At 38.8% G+C, this 23784-nt stretch overlaps 2 protein-coding genes and 2 pseudogenes across 2 annotated transcripts; 2 read left to right on the plus strand and 2 right to left on the minus strand.

The window, feature by feature from the left end:
* Positions 1–342: 342 nt before the first annotated feature.
* On the minus strand, positions 343–3168 carry LOC148719916 (kelch-like protein 11). Its single transcript, XM_088737538.1, has one exon. The coding sequence runs from the start codon at positions 3158–3160 to the stop codon at positions 1343–1345; it is 1818 nt and encodes a 605-aa protein (XP_088593664.1). The 5' UTR covers positions 3161–3168; the 3' UTR covers positions 343–1342.
* A 1370-nt stretch (positions 3169–4538) lies between these two features.
* Positions 4539–6505, minus strand: LOC111337683 (kelch-like protein 24; annotated as a pseudogene).
* A 669-nt stretch (positions 6506–7174) lies between these two features.
* On the plus strand, positions 7175–9185 carry LOC111345508 (kelch-like protein 7; annotated as a pseudogene).
* Positions 9186–17335: 8150 nt separating this feature from the next.
* On the plus strand, positions 17336–20314 carry LOC111331561 (kelch-like protein 11). Its single transcript, XM_088737922.1, is given in 2 exon segments — positions 17336–17907; positions 18870–20314. Coding segments are annotated over 2 exon segments (1782 nt in total). The 5' UTR covers positions 17336–17437; the 3' UTR covers positions 20182–20314.
* Positions 20315–23784: the final 3470 nt, after the last annotated feature.

Here is a 23784-nt window from a genome sequence, read left to right on the forward strand (position 1 = left end):
CGTGATTCGTACGTGAACTATGAGCCAGCGTGAGGCGGGATTTCCCTTTTTAAGTATACGTGACCGCGATCTTTTTCTTTCACTGGTGAAAACTTTAAGATTTCCCCGAAAACTTCCACACGAGAGGAGAAATTTGATAGTTTCCTTTTAAATTTGTGAACTTGAAATGTTGTTTAAGGTATACCAGACGCGTGAATTTTTCTAAAATTCTCGAGTAAAACGGGCTTAAGACCCCTCTCCTCCCCACCCCTCCCCCACATGGTAACTGTGACAAAATAATTGAAAAATAATCCAGCAAAAGCAAGTCGGTTTTGATTACAATTTTTTGCGGTAAAATCAGGCACAAGAGACTTCAGTTTATTCGAAAAGTGCTACTTCCACAATTTTTCCACTTTACAGCGAGTTCCATTCCCGGTTTTAAATATGCTTCTTTGGATGGAAATTGACTAAGCCTGAGGTATTTAAATTTTTTCAAAGAGCTTGGTTCAAATCTTTTACTGAAAGACTAGTCCTTATTGATTGCCAAAAAATCCATTTGTTGCTACCTAAATTCTTGATATTGTTATATAAACGTTAATTACGAGCTTTATCTTTCGTTCTTCCCAATAATTGCTAACATCGTTTAAGAAAAATGGCTTGAAACCTAGCTTTGCAGAGCTTCTCGTAAATATGGGCGAAATCAAAGGATACTCTTTGTGTCTAAGAAACAAACCATATGTTTCATTTGACGTCATTTTAGCCAATCATCAGTTGTAATACTGATTAGATAAGGATCGAATGGGACAACGAAACATGTCAAGTGACAGTTCGCGTTTTCAAAATGCTGATGAACATTCAAGAAATTCGGTTATTTTGAAGTTTTCTATGAAATCGTTGACTTCTTCGTAATAGAAAATCGACTGCCAATAAACTATTAATGAAGAGGAGGAATATAAAATACTGACTGGCGCTCCCTAATTAGACGACTGTGCACACTACTTAGGAACTGGGGGGGTAAGGATTTTTGGCTTTGTCATGATAAAATTTACCTTTACGGTGGGGGATGGGTCGGAGGATTTGTGAGGATCACATAGTTTCCAGGGGAAATGGAGGGGGGATCGGTCGTCGCCAATAGAGGGGGACTATAAGAAATTGACTGTCAGTGAAGGAGAATTATTAGAATACTACATAGCCTCAAAGGGGATCAGGTAAATTTTATCATGACATAGCCAAACATCCTTACCCACCAGGTGACAAATGATGACAAGTCCTTAACTAGTGTACACAGTCGTCCAATTAGGGAGCGCTAGTCAGCATTTTTAACTAACCAAACGGTTTAACGAGTCGCAAAGTGACTGAGAAACTACACCTCTATAGTACTAAGTTCGTCTAGTGCACCTTTGGAAAACCTCATTGCACATCCAATCAACGGATTATATGTTGTGGAGATGCTTTCCACTGGTATGGTTGTTTTTTGGATCCATTTGTCCTCAGCTGTGTCAAAGTATTCAACTCTTAGTTCACTTTGATTACTACCTCTTATCCCACCCAGTACGTACAGCTTTCCATTCAGCTGTACCATACTTCCATAACAACGACCAAACTTCAAGCATTGAAAAAGTTGCCATTCATTTTTTGATATATCATACATCTCGCAAGTATTTAATAATTTTCCTCTGCATGCCCCTCCAGCGACAAAGATTTTCTCTCGAGTGGCCACCCCAAAAGCGCCACCTCTTTCTACCAGCATATCAGCAATTTCTTCCCATTTCTTTTCCACAGTGTCAAATCTCTCACCACTTGCGAAATATTCCTGTGTATTTATCCACCCACCAATCATATACAGGTGTCTACCAGCTGCATCAACACAAGTATCCAGTCTACAATCTTGATCAAACGAGAGATCAACTGCCTCCCATTTACGCAGCTCTACATTGTACTTTACGACCGTAGTTTTCTGGTCAGTGGTGTTTACTTGAACAGCATAAATTTCCCCTTTAACGATAGCTACGTTAGAGGACTCCGCGAGCGATTTCAAGGCTGACCAATCGTTAAAAATTGGATCGTATCTCTCTGCACCTACAGATTTTGTGAAGGTAAGCAACTGATCACGGAATTTTATCATCTTCGATGTAATGGCATTGAGCTCCTTCGTACCATCAGGTAAACGCTTCCAGTGGTCTTCTTCAGGAATATAACAAAAAGTGTACTTGCCACCCCGAACTACAATAACACGTGTATCAGTTCCCTTTCTCGATGACTGTGGGAGATCATCTTCATTGACAAAAGTAGCCATTTTAAAAGTAGCATCGACTGTTAGCCTCAAACAGACAGCACTGTCACGGACGAGTTCGTTTGTCACGATATCCTGCAAACTGTCACGCGACAGGAAACCCAGCCGAACATGACGAAACAATCCTTCAAATGCTGTTTTTCGCTCGCTCTCTCTGTGGTTTACCCAGTCTAAAATGATTTTAAAAACATCAGCTTCCTCTTCGACTGTAATCTCATCGGACGAAATCCACCTCTCGATCTCTTTAGCTTCCAAGTGCAAAAATTCATCCAGTTTTGCCACGGAAACGATGTTTTCGTGAATGAAACGCCTGCTGTTGGCGATAAGCTCCTCAAAATCGTATTTCTCAGCGAAGTAAAAGGTTGAAATACAGTTCATTTGAGACATTTTTTGTTCCAAAAACCTCCCTGAAAGCGTTTTCAAGCTCGGTATGATCAGATAATTCCCTACGGCGATAAGTTCCTTAGCACTCTCCTGAGTTACTTCCACAGTTCCAGTGTAGATGAATTCTAAAACATCTTCCATGACAGATCCTGAAATCTCCTCAAATCTAATGATCCCCTCTCGATTTTCTGTCATGTCGCTCTGAAGAAGTCTGTAAAAATACGGACTTGCGGCGGAAAGAACTTTTCTGTGAGCCTTTAACTCTCTGTTATCTTTGGAAACCAAAGTAATGTCGCACAAATAATCTTGTTTTCGCTGAATGTTGAGGCGCTCCATCAATTCTACACAGAACGACACCTGTTCAGTAGCTGAGATGGGCTGTATATCTTCCATAGCTAACAGAATTTCCTGGTTTCCTTGTGCAGAATCCGCTTTAATTTTGCTGAGGAACACACAGGTACTGGACATCGAAAGCGGAAGCATGGCTGGTTCCCAGTTTTTCATCTAAGCTCCAGAGTCCCCCTCGCAGGGAAAACTCTGGCGACGAGTAGTTATGGTTAAAGAGGTGCGCTGAATGAATGATGATCTCGAGCCAGTAATCAGAATTTTGGGGAAAAGAAGTAAAGAGACTGGATAAATTTGAAACCAAACTCCTGACGACATATTAGTACAAAACTTATGTATAAAAAGATACAGGTATATCATTTATTCGAGGGCAAGAAACTATAAACTGTTCATCATCTCCTGCTCAAGGATGCGTATGATAAACCAAATGATAGCGAGGCGAGAATAAGGAAAAATGGCAAAACATGTCGACCAAAAACTCTGGTTCTGAAGACGACGAGAAATACTGCCGAACAAGTACTGGCCCTTTAATTTGCAAGCACCCGCAGTCTGGCGTGGGGCTTACGTTTCCACTGTCGTGACTTAGGTACGAGCATAACCACAAACAGAGATTCAACTGAGTTTTATTGGTTCGTGGGCTTCCCTGTATTCAAAAGTTTCTTACATCCATGCTCAACAGCGGCAGTTCTTACCTTAAAGAAGTAAACGATTCCATGAACTAAACAATACCTATATACTTTAACTTTAACTTCAACTTTAAACTTTATTTATTGAGGGTACATAATTACAGTAAAGAAACTGTACTCTCCCTCATGGCCCTCACCCACCCATCCCATTCCAGGGGAGGACATCCACCACACAGTAATTTCGTGCGTGGGAAATTAACGTCTCCTACCCCTAACCGTGCAGGGGATTGGACCTACGGTTTATTCGTCCTTATCCGAGAAGACTAGAATATCTATCCAAGATCCGTTTAGGAGGACGAAACTTTTTTTAAAAAATTACGGCTTTTTCATCTAGAGGTTGCTATTTACCTAGTCTCTTAGGTGAGTTTTATAGAGAAATATTTGGAAAGAATCGGAAGTAACGCAATATTCGTCCGAAACTAGCGGAAATTATGGGTAGAATTCCACCCATAAGCGCAGGGGCTGCCGGGATTGTTCGTCTAGAATTGGCTATTTCCCTTTTCTCATGGGTAACTTTTATAGAGCTTAATCAAGATGGTAGTTAACTGCAAATTATAGAAAACTGTTTTGGCCTAATTTTCGAGATATTTAATCAATTCCGGTGAAACTTGGTAGAAATCAAGGACTAAGCATAACAAATAAATTGGTATAATTATGGCTTGCTCCCATCATTAGTGTATTCAAAAGATTCACCTCTTATCTAACACTTGTGCAATAGAAGGTTGATAGTGTCATCTTCAGGTTAGCAACCAATGTTGAGGGTAGCGAGCTAAGCCTAACAGTTTCATACTGTGATGTTGTCAATGTGGTACTGGTAACTAGATCCGCGACCTTCTAATTACGTTGACGAGAACAGAATTCATCTTGCATGGCGGTTTTGATATTGACTTTGTGTCCATTACTTTGTGAAACAAATACTACAGTCAAAATAGCCTAATGTGCCATTTCTTATCACAGCCTACTGACATCTTTGCCGCAAATTAAGTGTCTGAGAGACTACTCTCCGATAACTTTAAGTTTGTCCAGCACTCCCTTGGAAAGCTTCAGTACGCAGCCAGTAAATGTATCTTTATTCCCTCTATAAATCCTTTCCGCTGGTAAGATTGTCTTCTGGATCCATTTGCCCTCCACAGGATGAAAACATTCAATCATCTGTTCGGCCTCGTTACGGTCATTCTTTCCACCCAACACAACAATTTTTCATTCAGACAAACCATATTACTTCCGCCCTTACGAGAAACAATCAAGCTTCCGGTAAGGATCGGTAAGGTGCCATTCATTTGTTGACATATAATACACCTCACGAGTTTGCAACACTGACGGTCTCTCTCTATGCGATCCACCAGCGACAAAAATTTTCTCGTGCATGACCACTCCAAAAGCATTACCTCTTTCTTCTCGCATGTCAGCGATTTCCTCCCATTTGTTTTCCAGTGTCAAATCTCTCAGCTTTTGCGACGTTTTGTGACGACGAGGGAGGTCTCCCACCAAGCACGTAGAGATGACAGCCGGCTGCAACAACACAAGCTTCCCTTCTACAGCCTTCAAGAGACGAAAGAAGTGTCTCCCAAACACTCGATTCTACATTGTATCTTTTCACGGTGGTTTGTTCCGGAGAAGTTTGAACCTCGACGGCGTAGATTTCTCCTTTAATGGCAACAACCGGGGAGTAATTTGCAGAAATGTCTAACATGGACCAAGCATTTAAAACTGGATTAAAAGTCCCTGCATTGCCATAACTACTCGGAAATGCAAACAGCTGCCCGCGTAATTTTATAGTGCGAAAATCATTGTTAATGCCAAACGACAGGCTGTCGGCTAAACGTTTCCACTGGTCCCTCTCAGGAAAATAACAAAGAGTGTATTTTCCCCCATAGGTCACAATGGCACTTGTTTCGACCCCTTTCCTCGGCGATTGTTGTTTTTCTCCTTCAATTGAGAAAGTGGTCTTCTTCAACGCATCCAATCCCATCTTTAAACAAAGAGGGTTTTCTTGCACAAGTTCGTTTGTCACGACATCAATTAAGTAATCACGCGATAAGAAGTCCAGCCGAACGTGACGAAACAATTCCTCCAAATTTGCTTTCCGCTCGCTTCTGTTGTGTTCCATCCACTTTGACATGATTTCAAACACATCAGCCTCTACTTTCACCGTGATTTCGTCGCTTGAAAGCCACCTTCCGACTTCTTTAGACTCCAAGCTCAAAAACTCATCCATTACTGCCACAGAAGCAAAATTTGCCTGGATGAAATTCTTGCTTCCGGTTAAAAGTTCGTCGCCCTAATATTTCTCAGCTAGGTAAAAAGTTGAAATGCAGTTTGAGTAGTTCATCTTCTGCTCTATGATTCGACCGGAAACAGCTTTCAAACTCGATAGTAGTAGATAATTTGCTGCAGCGACGAGTTCTTCGGCATTTTCCTCGGTCACTTCCACAGTTCCAGTGTAGAGAAAGTCAAGAACATCTTCCATAACGGATCCCGAAATCTCCTCAAAGCAAACAATTCCCTCTTTATTCTCCTTCATATTGCTCTGAAGAAGCTTGCAAAAGAACGGACTTGCGGCGGAAAGCACATTTCTGTGAGCATTCAACTCTTTGCCTTCTTTCGTCACCAAAGTTATGTCGCATAACTGCCCTTACTTCCTCTGCATGTTGAGCCGCTTCATAAGTTCAACACAGAATAAAGCTTGTTCAGTTTCAGTGATAGGAAGTAGATCTTCCATACCCTAAAGAATGGCTTTAATATGGTAGATTTAACTCGCGAGCTAGGATGGCGACAACAAAGCGAAACTTTATAGGCGGAAGTAGTCAAAAAGGTTGTTTCCAGGCCTCTTCGCCTCGTTTAGAGAGAGCTTGGACCACGCTTTCGTCTCTTCGACAGTTCTTTCCCTCTCAAACGATTTACGTTTTTTTCTCTCTCTTCGTTCTTTCAATCTGTTTTTCATAATACTTTCTCTCCTTTCGAAGGTACCAATTTCAGTTCAGTTGTAGCTCATTCTCTAGTCAGTTAGTCACGCCAAAACCCTTTCCCGCGGAAGTGTAGAGTTGTGCGACCGAGTTGAGAACCAGACCAGGAGTGTACAACGGGACACTAGTATTCTGTATTTTTTGTCTAGAACTAATGTGTACATTGCCCCATGACATAAACAACCACTGATCATCAAAAATCGTTTCAGATCGCGTTGTTGTTTGATAGCCCAATAAGCCCATGAAGAAAATAGTTTACAATCCAAGATTGTCTTAACCAGGATAGACTGTACTCACTGACCAGCAACCCTCCACCGATTGCTGAACACTCCACACCGATGGTTGAGGAGTATTTGTATCAAGCATTTTCTCGTCCCTACTCTTTTTCTACTCGTCCCATTACTTTCTCGTCCCGGAAAAATGGTGTGCATCCCGTCCTTTCCTCTCCCATCTTCCGTACCTCTTGCCACCATCTCTGCGCCTGGTCCCTAGCTAGTGTAGCCGCTCCTTGCGAAGCCGGGGCACCCTAAGTACGATAAAGTTCTACTAATTCCGTATTCGTGTTATTCGTGTTTTGACGTATTAATCACAGCCAATCTGTTTACAAACCTCGAAAACAAGGCTAATATTTTGACAATGGAAGACCCTCCACCCATCGCTGTCACAGAACAGAATCCCTTCTGTCTGGAAATGATGAAACGGCTCAACATACAACGAAAACAAGGCCAATTATGCGACATAACTTTGATTACGAAAGATTACCAGGAATTAAAAGCTCACAGAAATGTTCTTTCCGCAGCGAGTCCGTTCTTTTGCAAGCTTCTTCAGAGCGACATGAAGGAAAATCGGGAAGGGGTCGTTCGGTTTGAGGAGATTTCGGAATCTGTAATGAAAGATGTCCTGGAATTCATCTACACTGGAACTGCGGAAGTAACTCAAGAAAATGCCGAAGAGTTAGTCGCTGCAACGAATTATCTCATTGTCCCAAATTTGAAAGCAATCTCTGGTCGATATATACAACAAAAAATCTGTGCAACAAACTGCATCTCAACCTTTTACTTCGTCGAGAAATACGATTGCGAAGAGCTTGTAAGCGACAGCAAGAGTTTCATTCACGAGAACTTCGCGTCTTTGGCAGTCATGGATGAATTCCTAAGTTTGGAAACAAAAGAGGTGGAGAGATGGATTTCAAGTGATGAGATTGTTGTTGAAACGGAAGCCGATGTTTTCCAGATTGTACAAAAGTGGGCTGAACATGACAAGAGCGAGCGGAAAGCAGGATTTGAAGAGCTGCTTCGTCACGTTCGACTGGATTTCGTATCGCGTGACTATTTGTTGAATATCGTGACAAACGAACTCTTGCGTGACAACGCTGGCTGCCTCAGGTTGGTTTTAGATACTATAAGGCAGACCACGTTTTCAAGCGATGATGATCTTTCTCAGTCCCCTAGAAAAAGGCTTGACACACGTGCAATAGTGGCTTGTGGAGAAGAATGTGCCTTTTGTTATGTCCCTGAAAAAGGTGAGTGGAAAGGATTACCGAACAGGTTGGCAAAAGAGGGAATCAACATCCATTCAACCAACATGATACGATTTCGTGATCAGTTGTTCATGTTTCATGGCTTGGGTCAAGTAGAGAGGTATGATCCTGTCTTTAATTGTTGGTCATCATTCTCTTTCAAAATTCCAAACAAAGTGACTGTCATTGGAGGACAGTTATTTTCTATATACAAAACGGTCAGAAAAAAACCCCCACAACAGCCATTGAAAAATTCCATGTAGAGTCATGTTCGTGGCAAGAGTTTCACTCCTCTCCTCAGTACTACAGGACAAACGCTTGTGTCATTGGATCTGGTAACTTTTTGTATCTTTTGGGTGGGAGGCTGCCATATGCATCCCAATGTGTTGCAAAAGCTGACAGATTTGACATTATGGAAAAGAAATGGGAAGAAATTACAGAAATGCAACAAGCAAGAGGTGGAGCTTTTGGTGTTGCCACTCAAGAAAAGATTTTTGTGGCTGGAGGAGCAGATGAAGAAAGCACTGTGTTGAAAACATGCGAGGTATACAATGTTTCCACAAATGAATGGCAGTTAATTGCAGACTTGAATGTTTGCCACACATATGGTAGCATGGTTTGTCTTGGTGGAAGGTTGTATGTGCTGGGTGGCTTTGACCAAACTAAGAAAAAGCCAGAACATTCAGTTGAATGTTATGACTCCACACAATGCAGGTGGATTGTGAAGACAACCATACCAGTGGAAGAGGACTGTAAGAATAAACATACATTTAAAGGCTGTGTGCTAAAATTCTCCAAAGGAGTATTGGATTATCTTGATGATGCAATTGAAGAAGATGAAGAAGATGAAGGAGATGAGGAATTTAGCTAACCCCCTCCCGGTAAGCACAATTGGTTAGAGTGCAGGATTGTGTTGTGCGGGAGGTCGAGGGTTCGAGCCTCAGCTGGACTCAGGGTCTTAAGATAAGTGAGTATAATTTGCTACCTTTCTATAATCAAGAAATGGATAGATATTCTAGTCTTCTCGGATAAAGGCAAATAAACCATAGGCACCATCTCCTGCAGGGTTAGGGGTAGGAGACGTTAATTTCCCATGCAGGAGATTACTGTGTTGTGGATTTCCTCCCCTGGGGTGGGATGGGTGGGAATTGACCCTGAGAAGCCCTCATGGGGAGTGGTCAACTAGCGTATGTAACATATGTAACCTATGTAAGGAGATGAAGAAGATGGTAAACTGTACTAAAACTGTACTCAAATGAAAGAAAATAATCTCAAAAAAATGCACTGAAGAAACAATTTGTAATTGCAATAGAATCCCCTTGATCAAAGCTAGATAAGGTTAGGTGGAACAATGACTGAACTTTTCCATCATCCTGAGTCAGGAAAGAAACATGGAATTTCCTCAGCAGAAAGTTATACCATGCTAGGAGAACAGCATTTGGCCTGCTTTCTCAAGGACTGAGAAACTGAATCATTGGTAATTTTAAGCTTATTTTTGTTTTAGACTACCTAATATTTTCAGTTTTATTTCACCTTTATGTTTTTGTTTGCTTTTTTTAAGTACCCAGTTTCTTTGATATTTTTGTACTGGTATCACCAATCTTGACACATCTGAGAGCTTCTTAAAATTCAATTTGAAAGAGGAATTGAACTTTGTGGTTTAAAAGGTGCTAATGGTAAATAATAGAAATAGTGTTCTATATACACAAGGTTAACTTAAGCACAGTTTTCAAGAGTTTCCTTTTTACAAATGTTAGGCTTTTTGCAATGAAAAAAGTGACAGTGTATTTGATCCAGGATGAGAATCTCATCAGACCTGCTTTTCACTAATGATGATTGGAAAACTGCAATTGTGAAACCTCTATTAAAGAAACCCGGTCTAGAGTTAACTTATAAAAACTTCCGTCCGGTAAGCAACCTAACATTCATCTCCAAGATCGTCGAAAAGGCGGTTCTTTCTCAATTGTTTAAGCACTGTGAATACAATGCTCCTCTGCCGAAGTTACAATCAGGGTTTAGAAGATTTCACTCTACCGAAACTGCCTTGCTCAAGGTTCAAAGTGATATTCTTATGTCAATGGACCATCAGGAAATTACGCTTCTTGTGCTACTGGATCTAAGCGCTGCTTTTGATACAATCGATCATCAGATTCTCCTTAATGTTCTTGAAAGCGATTTTGGAATCATTGGCTCTGCCCATAAATGGTTTGCGTCTTATCTGTCTGGCCGAAAACAACGTGTTCTCATAAACGATCGAACATCAGATGATTTTCATTTGAACTGCGGTGTCCCACAAGGCAGCTGTATGGGTCCTATTTTATTCATATTATACATATCTCGACTATATCACGTGATCGCTAACCATCTCCCCTCTGCTCACGGATATGCCGATGATACACAACTTTATCTGTCGTTTAGACCCAATGACATATCTTCGCAAGACCACGCCATAGCTGCTCTTGAAGCCTGCATTTCGGATGTCCGCCCATGGTTGATTTATAATCGCCTGTTAATTAACGATTCTAAAACCGAATTCTTAGTTGTTGGTTCCCGCCATCAATTATCAAAAATCGCAATTGATTCCATCACAGTCGGTAATTCTACCATTCAGCCTCTCAACAGTGTTCGAAACCTGGGTTCCTGGTTTGACTCCAATATGTCCATGTCCATTCACATTGGTAAGATCTGCAGCAAAGCTTTTCATGGATTGTATAAAATTCGCCAAATTAGGAAATTCCTCAGTCCTGAGTCCACGAAGACTCTTGTTCACGCATTTGTGACTTCGCATTTAGACTATTGCAACTCCCTTTTATTTGGCGTACCCAAGTACCAGACAGAGCGTCTTCAGAAGGTGCTTAACGCCGCTGCTCGACTAATTTTTAGGATTCCCAAGTTTCACCACATCTCGTCCGCCTTATATAATCTTCACTGGCTTCCTGTGGCTTATCGCGTCCATTTTAAGTTGTTACTTTTTTTTTATAAATCTTTAAATAACCAAGGCCCACTATACATAAAAGAATATCTGCAGCCACACAGTGTCAAGGGTCATCAGCTACGTTCCTGCGATCAGGGTCTCCTTAAGGTCCCAAGAACTAACTTTAAGACCTTTGGTGATCGTGCCTTTGCCCGTTCTGGACCTTTTTTGTGGAACGAACTGCCGCTTAATTGAAATTCGAAACAGTCCAAGTGTAACGATTTTTAAGTCAAAGCTTAAGACACATCTATTCAAGATGGCTTACAGTTTGTTTTGATATTTTGTCGTTTATCATTTTAATATTTGTAGTTAATAATGTTGTAAAGCGCTTTAGAATATTTTATAATTTTAGCGCTTTAGAAATGTAAATTATTATTATTATTATTATTATTACTAGTATTAAGCTTGCAGTCATGGAAACATCAATAAAAAAAAAAAGTACACATTATAGGCATTTTTGATTCTAGCAAGGTGCCTGTTACACTTGAACCCAGTGAGTGGCCCAATCCTCTAACAAATTCTCAGTCAATTCAACCCCCTTCCTTTTAATCCTGAGCAAAATTTCAGAGGTAAAGTCACATGGCATAATGATAAGGCTCAAATATGCTATGTGATTGGTTATTCCATGGGGTAGCTATTTAATTAGACTGGTAGCGTCTCAGTTTAAATAAACATGCACTTGTATTTGAAAGCCTGTAAAAGCTTTTGGCTTACAATTATTGCATTTTTAGAGGAGTGTTTGTGGAGAGAGCTCGTTTCACTGTACATATTATTTAGTAATCCGGATGGTTAACAGGAAATTTTCCTTGTTATACTTAATATTTAGTGGTCTGGTTCACCATTAAGTTTTATGTAGCTACCTTGATAGAGCATAATCTCACTGTGAAATTATAACTGGTTGGGACTGAAGCTATCACAATTGACTTTTCTCTGTTCTTTGCTTGGGACAAATGTTTAATGTCACTCTTTCAATAGATGAGTATTTCCTTCACACACATTACAAGCAATTTCTCAAGTTGAACTCTTTGATCCATGAAAAGTGACTAGCATTTAATATCTCCTTACATTATCAGCCCTGAATCAATCACTAAGGTCATGAGAATAAAGGAAATGATCACCAACTAAAGATTACAAGCTCCTGATTGTTAAACAAATTCTCCTTGTCAGCACCTTAGAAAATGTTTAGAGATTACAGTATGGAGAATATGAAAACTGATGTTAGGGCGTAAAGGGTTTATAATTATAATTATTATATGGCTGTGTCTCACAAGAAGCAGAAACTACCGAATTCACAAATTTGATTGGCTGAAATCAATATTGAAAGCGGTCTAGATTTTCCCATCTAGACCAGCATCTAAACCAGTCTAGAAAAGAAAGGTACAAAGAATATAAAAAATTGGCATAGAAGGCACAGCCATATAATAACCATCTTATTAACCGAGCTAGGTCGGTCTGTGTGGGAGAATCTTGACCTCGGTCACTGGTACAAACCTCACTGCATTCGGTCTGTACTGGTGACCTGGGTCAAGATTCTCCCATACAAACCTCCCCCTCGGTTAATAAGAACTAAATAATAACCACATGGATTACTTCGTCACGTTTGACTGGAATTCGTATCTTGTGACTATTTGCTGAATGTCGTGACAAACGAACTCGTGCGTGACAACCCTGTTTGCCTTAAGCTTGTTTTAGATGCTATAAAACAGACTGCGTTTTCAAGCGATGATGATCTTTCCCAGTCCCTCAGAAAAGGGCGTGACACATGTGCTATAGTGGCTTGTGGAGGAGAATATGCCCTTTGCTATGTCCCTCAGAAAGATGAGTGGAAAGGATTACACAACGGGTCAAAAGAGCGGCTTGACATTCTTTCAACCCACATGATAAGATTTCGTGATCAGTTGTTCATGTTTGGTAGCTTGGGTCGAGCAGAGAGGTATGATCCTGTCTTTAATGGTTGGTCATCAGTTCCTTTTGACATATGGCAGGACAAAGTGATTTTCATTGAAGGAGAGTTATTTTCTGTTGACGCAACCCTTGAAACGCCGGAGGGGGTTGAAAGCACAACAAACACAACAATCGTTACAAAATTCCATACAGGGTCATGTTCATGGCAAAAGTTTCACTCCTCTCCTCAGTGCAACAGGAAAGAGTCTTGTCTCATTGGATATAGTAACTTTTTGTATCTTTTGGTTGGGAGGTCCTCACACACATCCCAATATGTTGCAAAAGCTGACAGATTTGACATTACAAAAAAATGGAAAGAATTCACGGAAATGCAACAAGCAAGAGGTGGGGCTATTGGCATGGCCACTCTGGAAAAGATTTTTGTCACTGGAGGAGCAGATGAAAGCATTGTGTTGAAAATGTGTGAGGTATACAATTTTTTCCACAAATGAAAGGCAGTTAATTGCAAACTTGAACGTTTACCACATTAATGGTAGTATGGTTTGTCTTGGTGGAACATTGTATGTGCTGGGTGGCTTTGACCAAACTAAGAAAAATTTGGAACATTTGGTTGAATGTTATGACTCCACGCAGGGCAAATGGATTGTGAAGACAACCATACCAGTGGAAAAGGACAGCCTTGAGAAGAAACATGCATTTAAAGGCTGTGTGCTAAAGTTCTCCCAAAGAGTATTGGATCATCTTAAATGTTTATAATTTTGATGAAGATGAAAAAGATTTTCTGTCCTAAAACTATATAGTTTTATTTTTGTTTTACTGTTGTATTTTGTTTGTTTTTAAGTACCCAGTTTGTACTGGTATCATTAATCCTGACACATCTAACGACTTCAGAAAAATTCAATTTGAAAGGCTGAGGAATTGAACCTTGTAGTCAAAAAAATGCTAATTTAAATAATTAGAATAGTGTTCTCTATATATGTGCGCAAGTTACACTTGAGCACAATGTGCTAGAGTTTTCGTTTTATAAATGTTAGGCTTTGCTCAAGCAAAAAATGGCAATGTACTTGATCCAGGATGAGAATTTCATCTGATTTGCTTTTCACTAAAACAATTTTAAGCATTTTAAGTATTATTATTATTATTATTATTTTGGTATTATTATTAGTATTATTATAACAATTTTATTTTGCAATAATTTCCATTAAGTCCTCTACAATACAAAATATTAACAGCGTAAAAAACGATCCAAAATAACTCACTTTCGCCTCACATCTACTCCTTTTTTTTTGTCAAAGCGTCTGGAAAACTATAAATAACGGAGTCAAATCTGAACAGATTCAAAGTCTAATAATCTTATAAGTAAAAGCATATTAGTATTATTATTAGTATTATTATTATTAGTATTATTATTATTAGTATTATTATTATTAGTATTATTATTATTAGTATTATTATTATTAGTAGTAGTAGTATTATTAGTAGTATTATTATTATTATTTTAGTATTATTATTATTATTTTAAGTATTTTAAGTATTATTTAACAATTTTAAGTATTAAGCTTGTTATGGAAATGTCAATGAAATAACAATACACTTTAGGCATTGTGGATTCTAGCATTAAATATAGGATGCCTGTCACACTTCAACTCAGTAAGTGACCCAATCCTCCTACAAATTCTCAGTCAATTCAACCAGCCCTTCCTTTTAATCCAGAGTAAAATTTTAGAAGTAAAGACATGGCATAATGATGATAAGGGTCACATATACTATGTGATTAATTATACCATGGGGTGGCTATTTATTTAGACTGGTAGCATCCCAGTTTAAAATGTACATGCACTAGTATTTGAAAATCTGTAAAAGCTTTTGTTTTATACATTGCATTTTTTAGGGGAGTGTTTGTGGAGAGAGCTAATTTCACTGTACATATTATTTAGTAATCCAGGTGGTAAACAGGAAATTTTTCTCGTGATATAATTACTTAATATCTAGTGGTCTGGTTCACCAACAACTTTTATGTAGCTCCTTTGATAGAGTATAATCTCCTGTGAAATCATAATTGGTTGGGACTGAAACTGTCACAATTGAATTCTCTCTGTTCTTTGCTTGGGACAAATGTTTAATGTCACTCTTTCAATACTAGATGACTATTTCCTTCATAGGCATTACAAGCAATTTCTCAAGTTTAACTCTTTGATCCCTGAAAAAAAGACTAGCATCTAATTTCTCCTCACAATATCACCCTGAATCACACACTAAGGTCAGGAGAATAAAGGAAATGATCACCAACTAAAGAAGTTCATGATTGTTAAACAAATTCTCCTTGTCAGCACCTTAGGAAATTTATAGAGAACAGTATGGAAAATATTTATATTAATGTAAGGGTGTAAAGGGCTTATAATTATAATTAGCTAATGACTCTCCCTCCTATTTTTTGTAAATAAAGATAAAAGAAGCCTTACATATTGGATGGGGGAACCTAACACTAATCCCTGGATTCACTTATTTCTTTTTGTTGATTTTCATCACTATTACTATTAGTGGTTTCTGTTTTGTCCTTCTCAAATCTCTTTTTACTACTTTTACTGCTGCCCAGTGCTTCTATTGAATTCCATATAATAATAACTATGATTATAGTAACATATAATCTATAGCATTTCGTGCGGCAAAAAATTATTTCATAACTTCATAACATAATTTTAAAGTTGGACAACAAATATTTTATTGCAACTGAAGATGATATATACACAGGAAGGTGAAACAATTTTTTTCAAACTGGACTGGGGGTCCAAATCCACAGGGGGTCCAACTCCACAGGGGGTCCAACTCATTTGAAACAGCAGTGATACTCTTAGCAAAGTAACAAAGACTTCAAAATTCAGTATCTAGCCTTACCTTGCACAAAATCCCAGATACTCACATAGAAACGTTCCCAATGAATGCATATCACTTACATAAACATATGTTTTTCTCTCTTTCTTTTAAGTAAGAAGGCCTCCCTCCAATGGGCCTGTGGTTTCTGGAGGCTCCCTTATTGTAATCCATGAAAATATTGTTTTTAACTCACTTGGTGACATAAAATGAATGACTAATACAATATTTTATTTAAATTGTACTAAATATTCTGTCAATTATTACAGTCATACTTATACTTGAAATTCCATTTACCAGCGTCTTTAACTAATAAACTGAAGGTCCTTAATTGGTAAGACTTTACTGATTTCATTACCATCTGTGGCTATGCCAAAGAAAAAAAAACCGACTCATCAACATGTATTGATCTTAATTAAGTTATAATCTTGAAAAACAGAAGATAGATCATTATAAACAGCACATCAAGTAATAGACCAAGTGTAGATCCTTTGGAGACTCCACAGGAGACAATTTACATTTCTTTTATAACCCTCAATCACTGATCTTGATATTTACTCTTCATTACTTTAAATGTAGTTTTAATTTAACAAATGAAGCTCTGTACTAGCTGTGGGCCAAATGGTTCTAACAAGTGAACCAAGAAATCAGAATTGAAGCACTTAGTAAATGTAACATTTATTCAGAAGCCCAAGGTCATAAATTCAATGTTGCTATAGTGCTTCTGGCAATCTACAGATTAATTTTTCTCCTTTTCAGGATATCTCCAATTACTTGATGACTGAATCATCCTTTTGATAGTTGCTATGAATTACCAGTATTGATTAAAAAAACAAATTCCATCTAGAGATAAAAATAACTCACCAAACTGAAGCTGCTTTAACCCAATCTTTCGGAAAAAAAAAAAAGTTTTGCTCCCACAGCTGATATTAATTTTTTTTTCAAGGTTATCACCTTATTTCTTAGGCACTATGGGACTGTTATTTTTTACTAAAAAAAATTTCCTCTCTAGTATATGGAAGAAACTCAGGGAATTCTCTGTCTGCATCTGCGTTTTATTGTTTTGTTTTTTATTTTTTTAATTATTTTTTTTTTCAACTTTTCAATGAAACATTGACTCTAAAAAACCCCCATGGCCGTGTGGACGAGGCAATTAACTAGGTATTTAATTCGAATCACCACCTGTCTTACTCTCTTCTTCTACCTTCCCCAGGTATAATCTGGTCTCCAACCCCATTGCAGAAAACTCTACATTAATATTTAAGGATTATTTGCAGTTAGCATTTCTCTACCGATCTTAACCGTGACCAAATGAAGTTTCCTCTCCCATCTCCCGTACCTCTCCTGTCCCCAACCTCCGCGTCTGTCTCTTGGTGCAGACTCTCTCTCTCTCCTAAGCTGGCCTCGGAAGCCTGGGTGCCGCAAAATTCTTTTATTTCGGCATTCGTGTTTCAATATTACTAATCATAGAGTTCTCCCCTTGCAAATCCCGAAAACAAGGCCAATTCTTTGACAATGGATGACCTTCCACCCATCACTGTCACTGAACAGAATCCTTTCTGTCTGGAAATGATGAAACGGCTCAACATACAACGAAAACAAGGCCACTTATGCGACATAACTTTGATTACGAAAGATGACCAAGAGTTCAAGGCTCACAGAAATGTTCTTTCCGCAGCGAGTCCGTTCTTTTGCAAGCTTCTTCAGAGCGACATGAAGGAAAATCGGGAAGGGGTCGTTCGGTTTGAAGAGATTTCGGGATCAGTAATGGAAGATATTTTGGAATTCATCTACACTGGAACCGTGAAAGTAACGAAAAAAAATGCCGAAGAGTTGGCTGCGGCAACGAATTATCTCATTATCTCAAATTTAAAAACAATCTCTGTTCGATATCTACAGCAACAAATGTGTAAATCCAACTGTATCTCGACCTTTTACTTCGCCGAGAAATACGATTGTGAAGAGCTTATACGTAGTTACTAAAAGTTGGAATCACCTGAAACCACCTGAAACCATCTGAAACCCCCATGGAAACCATCTGAAATTACCTGAAACCACCCAAGAAGCCATCTAAACCCACGTGAATTAAACATTATCGCAAATCGGTATCTTAATTTTCAGCATGACGCAAAGCTTCTGTATTGCCAATTTACTCTACTTTACGTCTATTTTTATCTGTTATCTCACTGTCACTGACAATGAAATTAGTTTCAGTTTCGCGTCGCATTCCAAGATCTCGTTTGATAACAAAGGGAAGAGAGATAAATCTTGTAATTACACACTGTGTACACGTTTTTCGAGCTGCGCAGTCTGCGGTCTGCGTTCTGCGTTTTTGAGGTCTGTGTTAACGAGACACCTGAGTTGCTTTGTACGATTGTACCAAAAATGATTTCATATAGTAGAAGTACTTTAACGTTAAAACAGATATTCCGAGATCTCGTCTGATATCATCAATGACAAAAGAGAGATAGATAAATCAGGTAATTACACACTGTATACACAAAGGAAAACTGATTGCGCACACGTCGACTGACTCAAAAGGCACACACATAACCTATGCAAGACTGGTACGGCTCGACAGTGGAGGGTCGTAACTGCGATATGTTCAATAAGAATTCAACTCCAATGTTTACATAGCAGTTTCGCTTACGCATTCCGTGATCTCGTTTGATAACAAAGGGAAGAGAGATAAATCTGGTAATTACACACTGTGTAGACCTTTTTCAAGGCGTGGCTATTCGAGGTGTGCGGTGTGCGGTGTGCGGTCTGCGGTCTGCGTTCATGTCTGCGTGCTTTCATGTAATTTTCAGGTAATTTCAGATGGTTTCAGGTGGTTTCAGATGGTTTCAGATGGTTTCAGATGGTTTCAGATGGTTTCAGGTGGTTTCTGGTGGTTTCATGTGGTTTCAGGTGATTCCAACTTTTAGTAACTACCAGAGCTTATAAGCAAAAGCAAGAATTTCATTCACGCCCACTTTGCGTCTGTAGCAGACGAGGATGAATTCCTAAGTTTGGAAGCCAAAGAGGTGGAGAGATGGATTTCAAGTGATGAGATTGTGGTTAAATCGGAAGCCCATGTTTTCCAGATTGCGCAAAAGTGGGTTGAACATAACAAGAGCGAGCGGAAAGCAGCGTTTGAAGAGCTTCTTCGTCACATTCGACTGGTTTACGTATCGCGTGATTATTTGTTGAATGTCGTGACAAACGAACTCGTGCGTGACAGTGCTGACTGTTTAAGGCTGGTTTCAGATGCCATAAAACAGACTATGTTTTCAAGTGATGATGATCTTCCCCAGTCTCCCAGAAAAGGGCTCGACACACGTGCTATAATAGCTTGTGGAGGAGAAGATGCCCTTTTTTATGTCACTCAGAGAGATGAGTGGAAAAGATTACCTATCTGGCTAGAAAAAGAGGGATTTGACATCCGCTCAACCCACATGATAAGATTTCGTGATCAGTTGTTAATGTTTTGTAGCTTGTGTAGAGTGGGGAGGTATGATCCTGTCTTGAATGGTTGGTCACCAGTCACTATCCCAAGAAGGTCCTCTTTCAACACAGTTCAGGAAAAGGTGATTGTCATCGGAGGAGAGTTATTTTCTATTGAAGGAACTGTCAGAAAAACTAAGGGGGTCGAAACCACCACAATTAACATTAAAAAATACCAAGTAGAGTCGTTTTCATGGCAAAACCTTCATTCCTCTCCTCAGTGCTACAGGAAAGAATCTTGTGTCATTGGATCTGGTAACTTTTTGTATCTTTTGGGTGGGAAGTCCCCACATACATCCCAATATGTCACAATAGCTGACAGATTTGATATTACAGAAAAGAAATGGGAAGACATCACAGAAATGCAACAAGCAAGAGGTGGGGCTTTTGGTGTGGCCACTCAGGAAAAGATTTTTGTTGCTGGTGGAGCAGATGAAGAAAGCACTGTGTTGAAAACATGTGAGGTATACAATGTTTCTACAAATGAATGGCAGTTAATTGCAAACTTGAATGTTTACCGCACACATGGTAGCATGGTTCGTCTTGGTGGAACATTGTATGTGCTGGGTGGCTTTGACCAAACTAAGGAAAAGCCAGAATATTCAGTTGAATGTTATGACTCCAAACAGGGAAAGTGGATTGTGAAGACAATCATACCAGTGAAAGAGGACTGCATGATGAAACATGCATTTAAAGGCTGTGTGCTAAAGTTCTCCAAAGGAGTATTGGATAGTCTTAATTGTGTAAAATTTAAATGTAAGAAAGCTCAGTGACTGGTGACCAACCATTCAAGACAGGATACTAACGTCTTTAAGTGTTTCTTGAATAAATTAAGTATATCTAAACTTCTAAGATCTAATGGCAGCTCATTCCAGAGTTTAGGTGCAGCAACAGAAAAGGCCCTGTCTCCGTATGTTTTAAGTCTTGACTTTGGAACTGCCAGCAATTTTTATTGAAGATGATGATTAACTGTACTCAAACTATACTCAAATGAAATAAAAATAATCTCAAGAAAATGCACTGAAGAAACAATTTATAACAGCAATAGAATTCCCATGATCAAAACTCAATAAGATTAGGTAGAACAATGACTGAACTTTCACATCAACCTGAGTCACGAAAGAAACATGGAATCTCCTTTGCAGAAAGTTATGCCATGCTAACAGAAGATTTGGCCTCCTTTCTCACAGACTGAGAAACTGAATCTTTGATAGGTTTATGCTTACTTTTCTGTTTTAAACTATAAATTTTTAGTTTTGTTTTAATTTTATGTTTTTGTTGGTTTGCTTTGAAGTGCCCAGTGTCTTTGAAATTTTTTTACTAGCATCACCAATCTTAACAAATCTGAGAACTTCTAAGAATTCAATTTGAAAGAGGAATTGAACTTTGTAGTTAAAAAAGTGCTAATTGTAAATAATAGAAATAGTGTTCTATATACACAAGTTTCACTTAAACACAGTTTTCAAGAGTTTTCTTTTTACAAATGTTAGGCTTTGTGCAATCAAAAAAGTGACAGTGCATTTGATCCAGGATGAGAATCTCATCAGACCTGCTTTTCACTAAAACAAGCCTACTAGTATTAAGCTTGCAGTCATGGAAACATCAATAAAAAAAAAATACACTTTAGGCATTGTTGATTCTAGCAAGGTGCCAGTCACACTTGAACCCAGTGAGTGGCCCAAGCCTCTGACAAATTCTCAGTCAATTCAACCCTCTTCCTTATAATCCTGAGCAAAATTTCAGAGGTAAAGACACATGGCATAATGATAAGGCTCAATATATGCTATGTGATTGGTTATTCCAGGGGGTAGCTATTTAATTAGACTGGTAGTGTCTCAGTTCAAAATAAACATGCACTTGTATTTGAAAGCCTGTAAAAGCTTTTGTCTTACAATTATTGCATTTTTAGAGGAGTGTTTGTGGAGAGAGAGCTCATTTCACTGCACATATTGTTTAGTAATCTGGGTGGTGAACAGGAAATTTTCCTTGCTCTACACTTACTTAATATTTAGTGGTCTGGTTCACCAATAAGTTTTATGTAGCTACCTTGCTAGAGCTATAATCTCACTGTGAAATTATAACTGGTTGGGACTGAAGCTATCACAATTGACTTTTCTCTGTTCTTTGCTTGGGACAAATGTTTAATGTCACTCTTTCAATAGATGAGTATTTCCTTCACACACATTACAAGCAATTTCTCAAGTTGAACTCTTTGATCCATGAAAAGTGACTAGCATTTAATACCTCCTTACATTATCAGCCCTGAATCAATCACTAAGGTCATGAGAATAAAGGAAATGATCACCAACTAAAGATTACAAGCTCTTGATTGTTAAACAAATTCTCCTTGTCAGCACCTTAGAAAATGTTTAGAGATTCCAGTATGGAGAATATGAATACTGATCTTAGGGCGTAAAGGGTTTATAATTATAATTGTTATATGGCTGTGTCTCACAAGAAGCGGGACCTACGGAATTCACAAATTTGATTGGCTGAAATCAATATTGAAAGCGGTCTAGATTTTCCCATCTAGACCAGCATCTAAACCAGTCTAGAAAAGAAAGGTACAAAGAATATAAAAAATTGGCATAGAAGACACGGCCATATAATAAACATCTAATTAACCGAGCTAGGTCGGTCTGTATGGGAGAATCTTGACCTCGGTCACTGGTACAGACCTCACTGCATTCGGTCTGTACTGGTGACCTCAGTCAAGATTCTCCCATACAAACCTCCCCCTCGGTTAATAAGAACTAAATAATAACCACATGGATTACTTCGTCACGTTTGACTGGAATTCGTATCGCGTGACTATTTGCTGAATGTCGTGACAAACAAACTCGTGCGTGACAATGCTGGTTGCCTCAGGCTGGTTTCAGTTGCTATAAAACTGATTGCGTTTTCAAGCGATGACGATCTTTCCCAGTCCTTCCATGGCTGTGACACACGTGCTATAGTGGCTTGGGGAGGAGAATATGCCTTTTGTTATGTCCCTCAGAAAGATGAGTGGAAAAGATTACTCAACAGGTTGTCGAAAGAGCAGTTCAACATCCTTTCAACCCGCATGATAAGATTTTGTGATCAGTTGTTCATATTTCATAGCTTGGGTCAAGCAGCAAGGTATGATCCTGTCTCTAATGGTTGGTCATCATTCTCTTTTGGCATAATATCTTTAAAAGTTCAGGACAAAGTGACTGCCATTGGAGGAGATTTATTTTCTGTAGACAGCAAAGGAACCACCACAACAACCATTGAAAAATTATATGTAGAGTCATGTTCGTGACAAGAGTTTCACTCCTCTCCTTAGTGCTACAGGAAAAAGTCTTGTGTCATTGGATGTGGTAACTTTTTGTATCTTTTGGGTGGGAGGTCCCCACACACGTCCCAACATGTTGCAAAAGCTGACAGATTTGATATTACGGAAAAGAAATGGGAAGAAATTACACAAATGCAACAAGCAAGAGGTGGGGCTTTTGGCGTGGCCACTCAGGAAAAGATTTTTGTTGCCGGAGGAGCAGATGAAGAAAGCATTGCATCGAAAACATGTGGTATACAACATCTCCACAAAATAATGGCAGTTAATTGCAAACTTGAATGTTTACCACACACATGGAAGTATGGTTTGTCTTGGTTGAACATTGCATGTGCTGGGTGGCTTTGACCAAACTAAGGAAAATCCAGAATATTCAGTTGAATGTTATAACTCCACACAGGGCAGGTGGATTGTGAAGACAACCATACCAGTGGAAGAGTACTGCGAGAATAAACATGCATTCAAAGGCTGTGTGCTGAATTTCTCCAAAGGAGTAATATATTGGACAGTCTTACTGATGTAGTTGAAAAGAAAGTTTCACCATGCCTAAAACAGTGCTCCAATGAAGGAAAATAACCTAAGGTTGAATTCCACTAAAGAAACATTATTTATGACAGCAAAAGAATCCCCTTGACCAAAGCTAGAAAAAGTTTGGTAGAACAATGACAGGACTTTCCTATCAAGCTGACTCAGGAAAGAAACATGGAATTTTCCCAGCAGAAAGTTATGCAAAGCTCATGAAAAAAGAAAAACTCAGGCTAGTCCATGCAGTTGCTCTCAGCTCAGTAACACTAAATCCTAAAGAGGTTTCTGCATAGTTTTCCTTTTTTTTTTTGTTTTTTGTGTTTTTTTGTTACTTTGTTAAATCTTTTGATTTCCATTTTCCCTTTTTTTTCATTTTGGTTTATTTTATTATTTGTCAGTTTTCTCTAAACATTTTGCATAGGGGAGGTAGGAGGGTTTGTGGAGATTGCATGGTTTTCATCATGACACAACAAAATTCCTTCAACCCTTCCCCTCCACCCCTTAGGAGATAAGTGATGACCAGTCTCAAAGGTTCAAA

The sequence above is a fragment of the Stylophora pistillata genome, chromosome 11 (genome assembly GCF_964205215.1).
Source record: "Stylophora pistillata chromosome 11, jaStyPist1.2, whole genome shotgun sequence".
NCBI classification, from domain to species: domain Eukaryota; kingdom Metazoa; phylum Cnidaria; class Anthozoa; order Scleractinia; family Pocilloporidae; genus Stylophora; species Stylophora pistillata.

Excerpts from the sequence above, each read along its gene's own strand:
- LOC148719916 (XM_088737538.1), bottom strand. The coding sequence starts at position 3,160 with ATGAAAAACTGGGAACCAGCCATGCTTCCGCTTTCGATGTCCAGTACC.